Consider the following 13,581-nt stretch of genomic DNA (forward strand, 5'->3'; position numbering starts at 1 on the left):
AATTTATTAAGGCAGTAATGGTACCTAATACAAATAGTATTTATCTCAAAGGTTTATTAGAAAGAGTAAGTAAAAAAATAAAAGAGCAAAGGGCAAAGGCAGGGTAGGGAAATCAGAAGTTGAACTATGGGGAAGGTTGTGGTGAAGGGAAGATTATAAATTTTTGTGTAAGATACTAAGAGTAGCATCTAAGAAATTGTCATTCTGTTAGGATATAAGGCTGCCTATTGTACCACCCTTCTGTCAACACCTGATTAATATATATACATATATATATATTTAAAATTTTTTATTGTTGATGGAGTTTTATTTTTTATTTATATGAGGTGCTGAGAATTGAACCCAGTGCCTCACACATGCTAGACAAGCACTGTATAACTGAGCAACAACTTTTTTACCAATTAAGAGTGTTAAAAATGGATACAATGTAGTTTTCATTTGCAATTTTATTTTTAATCTACCTCCATATATTTTTTGGTTGACAAGTAGTGATCATATGCACTGTGGGGTATATTGTGAAACTGTGATACATGTATACATAGTCCGGTGATTAAATCAGGATAATTAACATGGTAATTGTCTCAAATACTTGTCCTTTATTTGTGGGCAGGGTATTTAATATCTCTCTTTCAGGAATCTTGAAGTATGCAGCATTATTGGGAACAGAGTCACCATGTTCTGCACTAGATCATTAGAACTCATTCCTCCTGTCTGCCTAAAACTTTGTACCTTTAACTACCTTCTTCTCTTTATGTATCCACTCACATTATCACCCTTTCCTAAGTTCTGGTAACCATTACTTATCACAATTAAGGAGATTGATTTTTTTGTATTACAGATAAAAGTGAAACCATGTGATTTTAATTTGCTATGCTTGCCTTATTTCACTTTACATAATTTCCCAAGGTTTTCTTATTTAATAGTGATATATCATAGTAACAAAGCACAAAAATGTTAAAATACAGAGTGGTTAATGTGTTATAAGTGAATAGGAAGCATGTATTTTTGACAGCTGAGGAAACTCTCTCCAATGGGGTTGGACGTTCACTGGAATTCAAAGAAATAGGGTGGAGAGAAGCAGGTCAGAGAAGGCATGTCTAATAGAGACAGTGGCGGAGCATGCCCCAAAGAGGAGATTCCAGATGACAGCACATCAGCAGGGAGACAGGCTGCTCTTCATCAAACAGGAATGAAGCAGAGCTTGTATGTGGGTGGCACAGAGACCAATCCATTGACAACTGGGGTGGTATCAAGATCTTTTGGGTCAACCACAGACTTCAGGTGAAAATTCTGTAAAATGGTGGTCAGGAATAAGAACAGTTCCATGCGGGCAAGACCTTCTCCTGCACAAATCCGTTTTCCTGAAAATATCCAAGAGAGAGAGTAAATACTCCTGGAACAGTATATTTTTGACTAGCAAAAGAAAAATGCAAAGTCACTATAGATGATGATTGAGTGGATGGACGGATGGATCAATGGATGGATCAATGGAAAAAGAGTAAATGTAGGGCAGGGGTTGTAGTTCAATGGTAGAACATTTGCCTAGCACATATGAGGCACTGTTTGATTCTCAGCACCACTTAAAAATATTAATAAAATGAAGGTATTGTGTCCATTTACAAAAAAAATATTTTAAAAGACTAAATATAAAGGATGACTGATTAAACAGGAGGAACACACCTGTTGTCCAACTAATAATTTATCAACACTCTTCATTCTCTTAATATTAGTGAGCATCAGCTCTATGCCAAGAACTTTATTGACCATGTCCATATTAAAATTGTTCTCTTGACATTTCATGTTTCCATAAAAATCTATTCCCAGAAACACATGCTGATTACTTGTGCTCCCTGTTCCAAGTCTGATGTTCCACAATCATCTTCCATTCATCAGATCTGAAGAACCTCATTAGTCTTAAACATGCAATGCAGTTTCAAGCTTTATCTCATGCTGCTGTTCCTTTGACTAGGATGCACTTCATACATCTCTCAGATCCTAGATCAAATGCCATTTTTCTTTTGCACTCTTTGTGATTCCTCCAGGCTATAGATTTTCATACTCTTTGGCTTTACTCAGCAATGAAGCATAGATTATTTGAATTATCACTATTTTTCTAGCCTCCTGAAATAAGAGTTCCATTAAGGTAGGGCTCAGTTCTTGCTAGACCTACTAGCAAGCCTGAAGAGCCAAAGAATAAATTTAGGTAATGATATGCCAGAGACTCAGCACACACTTCAGGTGTGAAGGACCCTGTATTCCAAGGAGGAACTTGATGTAGGGAGATCAAGATGCTCTGGTGTTCTTAAAGGATAATCTACCCTACTCCCAAGGTTTGCTGACCATCATTTACCAGTCACAAAACTCTGGCATCCTTCATAAAGAGCAAATATCCTAGTACTATGGTTCATTGTCTCCCTTAAAATGCCTGCCTCTCTTCAGTCCGTTTCCTTTGCCTCTTCTGAGGCAGTTTTAATGTCCTTTCTTCCATTTGAATGTCACTCAATCCATTTTATGCCTTACTGTGTGGTATGAGAGAACAGGCAGGAGGCATTTTCTCCCTCTACCACCATGTCCAGCTGATCCTTTCTTCTCTCTCCCTCAGGACTAGTCATACTGGATTACAACAATCTATTTATTCATCTGCTTAGCTAACTTGGTGTGGGATGGTTTTGGTGGCCCATTCTGTGCTTGGATACTTATCATCTGCAGAGCTCAGCAGAGGAATGAGAGGCACCACATGGAAGATACTTTCCAAGGTTGTGGAGTTAGATTCTTTTTGCAGGGCAGATGAGGACAGTGGAGATGAATTTAATCATCTAAGAAGGGTTCTTGGAGTGCAGTGTTGTATTTTGAGGCATGAACCAATCCACTCTCACTTAGCTTTATTACTTTGGAAGATCTAGGTCAATTTTCCCCAAAACCCCAGTAATCAGACCCAGTAATGATGTTATAGCCTGGTCTTGCACAGTAGGTGGGCACTGGGAGTTTTGTTCCTGATCATGTGCAAAGAACATTTCTACCAGCCCACAAATAAGCAGTTTAACTCATCCCATTAAAGTTTTTTATCCCCTGAAGCAGCAATGGAAATACATTTCTATTACCTGTTGAGAAAGGCATGAAGTAGTCACTCTTCTTGAATTTGCCACTCTCATCCAGGAAATGGCCAGGGTCAAACTTCTTTGGGTTGGGGAATTCTTTGCTATCATACAGCACAGATGTCAATGATGTTATTATGGTTGTGCCCTGCAATGAACAGACACATATAAACCAAGTTGTAGAGTCATGGAGCTGGAGGAAATGTTGGAATTTACTGAGTCCAAATGTTATGAGAAGTGACCCTTGTTCAAAGAAGAGCATTGATATTTCCAGGTAGGCAATGAAGTAATAAAATGCATGAGTTTAAGGCCAGTGTCTATGACCTTGCTAAAGTGCCCCCACTGGCATTTGAAGTAATGAGTACTTGAGCACCAAACCTTCTGTTCTACTTATCATCAAGCTTTGACACTGGTCTTTGACCCTACTCAATACTGTATTTTGTCACTTCACTTCTCCCACATCTTGTATAGAATTCTGCTTTAAAATGGGTCTCTTTTGGCTCTTGAAATGTCCTGGATATTGTTTATAAGACGATTCTGAGATAATAAAAAATACAACAAGAGCCAACTAAATGTTTAAAATGGTCACACAATTTGATTCTCCTTATAATTGTGGGGGTTTCACCACAATTATTGTGGGGGTTTTCAAACCCCAATGCAAAGCAATGCTAAATTTAAAGTAAGCATCATTTTCAACAATTTTGTGAAGATCATAAATTAAGGCTAAAGTTTTTTTAAGTATTCCATTTTTGTTTTAATGAGTATGTGAAGATGTTTATTTTCCCCCCATTTTTTGGTACATTAAAATTACACATATAGTGGTATCTTTGTTTTACATTTAGACTTGCACATGATTTAACAGTATAATTTGGTCAGTAATATTCCCTAGTACTTCTCCTTTTCCTCGCCTCTAAACTCTCCTTTGGTTTCTGTTGTCTTCTCCACTGACTTTCATCAATTATAATGAAATCTCCTATAGATTTTTTCCTTTTTGTTTTTTCTAACATCTACAGATAGCAGGAGACAATGTCCCTTGACTTTCTGAGTTTCTTATTTTGCTTAACATAATGCTGTCAGCTTCCATGTTTTCCTGAAAATGACATAATTACATTTTTATGGATAATTAAAACTCCACTGTGTATATATACCACATTTTCTTTATCCATTCATCTGTTGATGGATATTTAAGCTGGAGCTTATATTGACTATTGTGAATTATACATGGCTATGCATGTATCACTTTAGTATGCTGACTTTAATTCTTTAGAAAAAATGCCAAGGAGGGGTGTACTGGGTCATGTGGTGGTTCCTGAATATACAAATGTTTCCTGAGGATATAAAGACAGATATGTTTTCAAAAAGTTGTATTAAAATAACTGGACACTTTTCATAGAGAAACAAATAAGCTGGGCATGTGGCATGTACTTGTAGCCCCATCTGGTATGGAGCCTAAGGCATTATGATTGTTTGAACCCAGAGGTTTGAAGTGAGCCTAGGAAACATAAAAATATTGTCTCAAGAAAATGAAAAGAAGTCAAAGGAATGAATTTCATGACCATTATTTTATACCACCAATAATTAACCTAAAATGAATCACCAACTTAATTGCAGGAGCTAAAATGATTGATTCTAGAAAAAAATTTAAGGGCATATTGTGCAATCTTGTGCTAGCAAATATTTTTTTACATAGGAAATAAAGCACAAATTGTAAAAGAAAACATTGATTATATCAGTTTAGCATAAAGTTAAAAATCATGCAATAATCTCAGTCTTAGGTATTTACTTAATGGAAAAGAAAAATATAGTCCATGTCAACATTTTTACACAGATATATTACTTACATTTAAAAACCAAAACTAGAAACAACCAAAATCATCCATCTTCTTAAGAGTGAGTAGAAAAAACATTCATGGTATTCATTGTAGTGGAATAGTACTCAATACTAAAGGGAATGAACTACTAATATATGTAAATGAAAATGAATCTTAAACATGTCCTGCTACATTTAAAAAATAACAGAGATGCATGAAAATATATGGGACACCAGTAGTGTATAGAGGGTACCAGGGGAAGGAGGAGGGGAGGGCACAGGAAGGTACTGGGGAATGAAAATGTTGTTATTGTTATGTGCATGAATTGTAATTGTTATGAATCAGCCACAATGAAACATTCTGTTATTTATAATTATTATACAACAATAAATATTTTTAAAAATAAACTTGGTTCTATATAAGAAGACTATTGGAGAAAAAATATTTGAAGGTAAAACTGCCAGAGATAAAAGATTTGATTCTGTATTGTTCTATGTCATATTCTATCATATGACTTTCATGATAAGTCAAAACCATAGGTACATAAAGTAGATCTGTGGTCACCAGGGACTGGAAGTGAGGAAGTATGCTTGGTTGTGATAGGAGAATGAAGGAACTTTATGTAGTGATGGACATACTATATACAAATTATATACATGGGCACAATATTTCACTATGCTGCTTAGGCTGATTCAAAATTGTGGGCACAAGCAATCCTCCTCCCTCAGCCTCCTGAGTGGATGAGCCTGCAGTTATACATCATCATGCTCAGCAATATAAAAATCTTATACCTTAAATGTTGTGTGGTTACATCATTACATATATTTGTCACAACTCATCGAATTGTACGCATAAGAGAGTCAGTTGTAGAGTGGGGATATATCACAATGGTAGAATGCTTGCTTTGCATGCACAAGACACTGGGTTTAATGACCAGTGTTAAAAAAAAGAGAGAGAATTTACATTACATTGCTTAAAACGTCATTAAAAATAGAATAGACTGAAGAATATTCCATTGTGTATATATACCACATTTTCTTTATTCACTCTTCTGCTGAAGAGCACCCAAAATAAAATTACTGTCATTTATAACTATAAATTTAAAAAAATAGAGCAAAGCATTGTATCAAAATGAATTTATGGTGAAAAGTAATTATCCCTCTCACTTTACCACAGAACCTAATTTGGACTTTTCAGAAACAACTGTGCCACCAATTAGTAATATGTTCCTTCATAATTATTCTATGTGTGTAAGACAAATCTGTATGAAACAGGTCTATGCAACTTCTTAGTTTGCTATTTTTTTCACTCAAATTGCAGGTATTTCCCAACATTTTCATTTTGTATTTAATAAAAAAATTTAAGTATACTGACATATAAACCACAGGATACATGCTAAATAATATGAATATACTATTACACTGCTGATAGGCTTTGGGAAATTTGTAAAATTTCTTTGTGACAAGCAACTATGTAGTGAGAACATATTGGACTTTTCTGTTTGCATATTATATATATATATATATATATATATATATATATATATATATATATATAATTAGAATTTCCACATCACAATATATGCATTTTATATTTTCTTTTCATTTTTTTTGAAAAATATTTTTATTTTTTTAGTTATAGTTGGCCACAATACTTTTATTTTATTTATTTATTTTTATGTGGTGCTGAGGGTCAAACCCAGAGCCTCTCGTGTGCTAGGTTAGCGTTCTACTGCTGAGCCACAACCCCAGCCTCTCTTTTCATTTTTTAATAGGTACCAGAGATGGAAATGAGGGGTACTTAACAACTGAACCACATCCCAGCCTTAGCTCTTTTTATTTTTTATTATTTGAGACAGAATCTTGCTAAGTTGCTAGAGCATCACTAAGCTGTTGAGGCTGACTTTGAATTTGCAATCCTCCTGCCTCAGTCTCCTGAACTGCTGTGATTACAGGTGTAAGCCACTGCGCCTGATTTACATTTTTTATTTTAATAAATACTGCCATATTGTTCTTAAAAATGGATGTACCAGTTTAGAATCCTGCCAACAGCACATGAAAGTGATAATTTATACAAAACTTCATCAACACAATGTTTTTTCAGCCTTTAACTGCATCAGTGATGTGGGCAAAAATGATATCTCCTAGTATTACCTTTTATTTTGCAAATATTACCTGGTTGAATTCTTACAGCAAATAATGTATCATAATGAAGCAAATAATGTATCATCAACAGCGTGCCAATGAGAAAGCCAAGACTCAAAGGGATCGGACATCTACCCAAGATGACAACTAAGACTTGCAGAGCTAGAGTTCATACTGAAGTCCTCAGTACATTTGGGTAAGATAAATTATTAGATTAAAGTAACTTGCATTTCTAAGTAGCTGTCTCACTTTTCTTTTCTTTTTCTTTTTGGATGCAGTTGACAGAAGGCAGTACCCAATTCATTTAGAAGAGACAAAGTGGAAATACTCTTTCACACAAGTGACACTTCTTTTAACACTTTTACTTATGTATTCAAATGTGATCTTGATTCTGCGTTTTCCTGGATGAGAAATAAGAACTCCCCAATACAAAAGAGGCATACTCTTAATGCAGTAATTATCATTGATCCTTATATATCTCAGAGGAAGTGTCATCCTTCTCAAAATTGTTTCATAAACTGCTTCAAAATTATGTGTGCATGTGATGTGTGTGGAGACAGCAGTTTTATTGTCTCCTACCTTTCTGATTCAGTTCTTAAGTATGAACATCTGCCTTAGAGGTGAAATTGCTCCTATTAACATTTTAGAAAGACATTATGATATATGCACTACAGATATTCATGATACTCCCAATGGGATAATGTAGGATAAGATCATACAATCAAATACATGAATATTTTTAGCAAAATAAATGATTATTCTTTAAAAAGTGGAATAAAAAGAATATAATTGATTCACTGAAATTCAAATCAGTTTTGGCTCAGTGAGACAGCACTAATATATATATATATATATATATATATATATATATATATATATTGCTTGTTCTTAGGGCTTTTAGTGGGGGAGGATTTATTTTATAAAAATGTAACTGATTATGGTGTGATATATACATGATGATCAAATAAGGGTAAGAAGAATTTTCATCACCTGATTTTTTGGGGGAGGGGGTAACATTTGAACTTTTCTCCTGTGCTCATTTGTAAGATACATAATAAATTGTTGTAAGCCAAAGTTATCCTAATGTGCTTTAGAACACTAGGATTTATTGCCACTATCTAATTATATTTGTTGCCCCTCATCTACCTATGATGAAAGATAATGAATCCTACTTGGAAAAAGCCTAAGATATGTGCTGTTCAACACAATTCACTTCATACCACAGATTTAAATTTAGATTAGTTAAATATTAAATTAAATTAAAATTTACATAAATTTGAAATAAATTTATATAAGTTAAAATGAATTAAATTCATTTCCTTACTTGCACTAATAATGTTACAAGCACTGAACAGGTTTGTGTGGCTAGTAACTACTGTATGAAGCAACAGAGATATAGAACATTTCTATCTTTCAGAAAGTTCTAGGGAAAGGGCTCAGACCAGTAATTTGCAAGTCACAACCCATCCAAATCCAATCTGTCATCTGTTCACATACAGCCTTTTATCTAGTAATTTTTAAATTGAATAATATATATCTTTTCTCATATGGAAATTATAAAAATCACTGTTCATCAATGCTTATAGCAGCATAATTTACAATAGCTAAACTGTGGAGCCAACCTAGATGCCCTTCAGTAGATGAATGGATAAAAAAATGTGGCATATATACACAATGGAATATTATTCAGCAATAGAAGAGAATAAAATCATGGCATTTGCAGGTAAATGGATGGCTTTGGAGAAGATAATGCTAAGTGAAGTTAGCCAATCCCAAAAAACCAAATGCAGAATGTTTTCTCTAATATAAGGAGGCTGACTCATAGTGGGGTAGGGAGGGGGAGCATGGGAGGATTAGATGAATTCTAAATAGGGCAGAGGGGTGGGAGGGAAAGGGAGGGGGCAGAGGATTAGCACAGACAGTGGAATGTGATGGACATCATTATCCAAAGTACATGTATGAAAACTCGAATTGGGTGTCAACATACTTTATATACAAACAGATATGAAAAATTATGGTATATATGTGTAATAAGAATTGTAATGCAAAAAAACAAAGTACATGTATAAAGGCATGATTTGACATGAACATATTCTATATACAAAGGTATGAAAAATTGTACTCTATACATGTAGTAAGAATTGTAATGCATTCTGCTGTCATGTATTTAAAAAAATAAAATCAATAAAACTAAAAAATAAATAATAAATAAATAAATGAATTAATTTTGGAACATACCTTTTGCACTCATTTACATATCATCTATGAAGGTTTTTGTGTAACTATGGCAGAGACAAGAAGTGACAGGAGAGACCCTATTGCCTAAAAGACTAAAATATTTACTATCTGGCCCATTAGAGGAAAAATTTGCCAGATTATCATAGTCAATTATGTTGAGTGACTCAATCCTGTGACAGCAGAATTCATTTTTATAACTCATAAGGGGTCATTAGAATAAGGTATGCAGTGAGCAAACTCCCTTCACTGGAATGTACCATGCAGAAAGGAAAAGCTCTTTTCCTTGGTTTCTGGGGCCTCTTTACTCAAAACAGGCCAGACATAACAAGATCTCCTGCTTGCATTGTTTGCTGAAAACAGAGTGAATTTTAAAAGTCAAACTCTTGTATGAAACCTGTCATCACCAGCTCAAGGCCTGTCACCTCTCAGGAAAGTCCTCCTTTCCCTCTTCTCCAGAAGATGAAAAGAGTGTTTCTAACCTTACTAAAATTATAATTCTTTCTCCACCACGAAAACACATATTTAGTTCTATCAGTTGTAAATTGCATTGGTAATGTGTTCCGGCTTTAAGTGAAATAGAGTAGCTTGGAACATACTGACCAGAAAGTCTAACTAAAAATAGAACCTGTATGGTAGACTCATTGGAAAGCTGCTGAGATAAAAATTGGTTCCAAGATTACACAGAAGGGGGAACCTCAGGGGTTGGCTTATAGCTGTGGTCAATTTTTAATTGTGTTAGTCCACAATTCTGAATCAGGTCAGGAGGTGTTATACCATTCTAACTACGAGGTAGAGGAGGAGAGAAATCTTTCTGGAACAAGATGAACATTATCTGAAACTGCAGCTTTTCTTATATAACTGTGCATAGGCAAATATTACTAGTATTCCAAAGATACAACTAAGAGGCCACAAAAAGAAAAGAAGCAGTATAGAAAGGCAAGAAAAATAGTTTCGAAGTAGGAAATATGAGGCCAGCATTACTTTGACAGAAATATGACAAAGTAATTTTTATATGAAAAATTGGAGAATAATCTGTCAAAATATGAATACAAAAGAGTGGGGAGTAATATTGGTCAAACTATATTGTTACATTGTGTGCATGCACAAATATGTAACAATAAATCCCATCAATATGTATAACAAGAGTGTACAGATAAAAAAATTGTGAGAAGAGAAAAAGTCTTTATCAAACTCTGGAAAATCAAATTCTGCTATGTGCATGTACTTACAACATGCATATTTAGTGGAGAAAGGACCAACATATATGACCATGAACACATGATCAATGGATATAGAGAATCCATTTGATAAAATTATAAATTAGTGTTAAACAAATGATAAACTATAAGAAACGAAAACCTTCTCTCATCTGATTAAGAATATCTGCCAAAATGTACATAAAACATCATATGAAATAGGGTATTGTGAAAACTTCAACTTCTGCTAGAGTCAAAACAAACCTTAAAGTATGCTCAACAAACCACTTCTTTTCAATACTGTGCTGGAAATCCAATCCAGTGCAATAATGTAAGAACCAGAAATTAAGGTCACTAGAAACGGAAAATAATAGATAAAACAAATACTAACAAGATAGCAGGATAATGTGCACAGAATTTCCAAATGAATCTAAACACTAATTATTATATTCTTTTTAACTAACTTTTTATTACTTAAAAAGTTAGTTAAAAATAATTCTAGATATAAAATCACCAAATAGAACTGTAACAATATGTCCATGTGCCAAGAACAACAAATGGGAAAAGGCATTATTTAAATTGTACAGTTTATATTAGCTTTTAAAATATTAATTACTACTAAAAAACTTTCAAAAATGTGTGAGTTACTTAATTAAAAACAAAACATTATTAGAACAAAATAAAGCCCAAATAAAGTAGAACATCTACAATATTCATGAAATAAAATACTGAACATGTAAAAATGTCAATTCTTTCCAAATTGGTCTGTAGACTTAACGATATGCTGAAAAATATCACAGGAGAGTGTTTTAGGAAATTAACAACCTGATTCTAAAATTTGTTTGGAAATGTAAACAGCTGAGAGTAGACAAAACAAACTTGAAGGAGCAGAAGAAATTGGGAGAGTTCTCCCTGATGGTTGTCAGGAACAGTTATGGAGCCTCATGACCTAGTCTGGTCTAGCACTGAGGACATCAATGAGCTGCATGGGTGAGTTTTGTACTTCATTCGTCTTGTGTTGTCAAGGATTAGAACCATACTGAGAATTTGGGAACTTCAATGTGGGAAAAAGAATCTTACCTTGGGAATGAAGTAGTTCCTGAATTTAATGTCACAGGTAACTGCATGGGGAAGATTGGTTGGAACGAGGTCAAAGTATCTCTGGATTTCATGCAGGACAGCTTCTGTGTAGGGCATACTGCTCTTGTCCTGCATGCAGGGGCTGCGGTGTCTGCCAATCACATGGTCAATCTCTTCTTGTACTTTAGCTGATAAGGACCAATGGAAAAGAGAAACATAGTATATTTCTTAAAATAACTCAGGGTTATGTGAAGCATTGTGTGTGTATATCCAAAAGGTATTAGAGACATGGCTTATATGCAACAAGTACTTCTGCACATGTAAAAAGATATCCATGATATAACCTATAACTATCTATATTAATTTATCAATATCTATCAACAAATACTGATATATATGAATAAATATACATGAATATATAGGAGTCATACATTCATGACTCTTCTATAATCTAGGTATTAAAATATATCTATAAACTTACATTCTAGCATATATGATGTCAGTATAAGTAGAAATGATAAAATGTTTCCAAATATCAAGTTATCACATAATTATTTAAATAATTATAAACAGTGCAGATAGAAAAACAGGAAAAAACATAAATTTTACAACAAATCTTATATGACATTTTAAAATTAAATTATACTAATGAATCTATACTTATACATGTCTCCGTGTATGTGTGTGTATGTGAGTGTGTGTGAGTGTGTGTGTGTGTGTATGAGTATGTTGTGTATGAGTGATTGAAACTTTTCAATCACTCATTCTTTAAATGTAGCCTTTTTGAATCATTTAGAAATTTCTTCTGAAATGTTCATTTTTCTAAATAATTATCTATTTTGTTCCTTGATTTATCCAATTTTAGACAATTTTTAATGAGTTCCTCATAATAAACATTAAGATCCAAATCTACTCCATGCAAAATGCATATCACAAATAAATATGCACACCCACATAGCTGACATACTTTCCCTCTCTATTCCTATATATTTTTGATTACAATTTTTGATTATATCAATATATTTTGTTACAAAAATTAGACAATAAGATAACAAACAACCCAATCAACAAATGGGCCAAGGACCGGAACAGACACTTCTCAGAGGAGGACATACAGTCAATCAACAAGTACATGAAAAAATGCTCACCATCTCTAGCAGTCAGAGAAATGCAAATCAAAACCACCCTAAGATACCATCTCACTCCAGTAAGATTGGCAGCCATTATGAAGTCAAACAACAACAAGTGCTGGCAAGGATATGGGGAAAAGTGTACACTTGTACATTGCTGGTGGGACTTCAAATTGGTGCAGCCAATTTGGAAAGCAGTATGGAGATTTCTTGGAAAGCTGGGAATGGAGCCACCATTTGACCCAGCTATTCCCCTTCTCGGTCTATTCCCTAAAGACCTAAAAAGAGCATGCTACAGGGACACTGCTACATCGATGTTCATAGCAGCACAATTCACAATAGAAAGACTGTGGAAACAACCTAGATGCCCTTCAATAGACGAATGGATAAAAAAAATGTGGCATTTATACACAATGGAGTATTACTCTGAATTAAAAAATGACAAAATCATAGAATTTGCAGGGAAATGGATGGCATTAGAGCAGATTATGCTAAGTGAAGCTAGCCAATCCCTAAAAAACAAATGCCAAATGTCTTCTTTGATATAAGGAGAGTAACTAAGAACAGAGTAGGGACAAAGAGCAGGAGAAGAAGATTAACATTAAACAGGGATGAGAGGTGGGAGGGAAAGGGAGAGAGAAGGGAAATTGCATGGAAATGGAAGGAGACCCTCAGGGTTATACAAAAGTACATAAAACAGGAAGTGAGGGGAAAGGGAAAAATAATACAAGGGGGAGAAATGAATGACAGTAGAGGGGGTAGAGAGAGAAGAGGGGAGGGGAGGGGAGGGGAGGGGAGGGAGGATAGTAGAGGATAGGAAAGGCAGCAGAACACAACAGACACTAGTATGGCAATATGTAAATCAATGGATGTGTAACTGATGTGAT

The 13,581-nt window shown here is 34.3% G+C and overlaps 1 protein-coding gene across 2 annotated transcripts in view; it reads right to left on the reverse strand.

Moving 5' to 3' along the window:
* Positions 1-428: 428 nt before the first annotated feature.
* Positions 429-13,581, reverse strand: part of LOC124096545 (cytochrome P450 2C18) — a 154,110-nt gene continuing 140,957 nt past the window's right edge. For both annotated transcript variants that reach the window (XM_046450491.2, XM_046450494.2), the window contains exons 7-9: positions 11,565-11,752; positions 3,102-3,243; positions 429-1,361 (exon numbers count right to left, since the gene is read on the reverse strand). In XM_046450491.2, the coding sequence (XP_046306447.1) occupies positions 1,180-1,361; positions 3,102-3,243; positions 11,565-11,752 (512 nt within the window). In that variant the 3' untranslated portion in view covers positions 429-1,179. The remainder of the gene's footprint in view (positions 1,362-3,101; positions 3,244-11,564; positions 11,753-13,581) is intronic.

This window comes from Marmota monax, unplaced genomic scaffold, assembly GCF_021218885.2.
Source record: "Marmota monax isolate L192 unplaced genomic scaffold, Marmota_monax_Labrador192_F-V1.1 WCK01_AAM20220418_F8-fsc00004, whole genome shotgun sequence".
NCBI lineage: Eukaryota > Metazoa > Chordata > Mammalia > Rodentia > Sciuridae > Marmota > Marmota monax.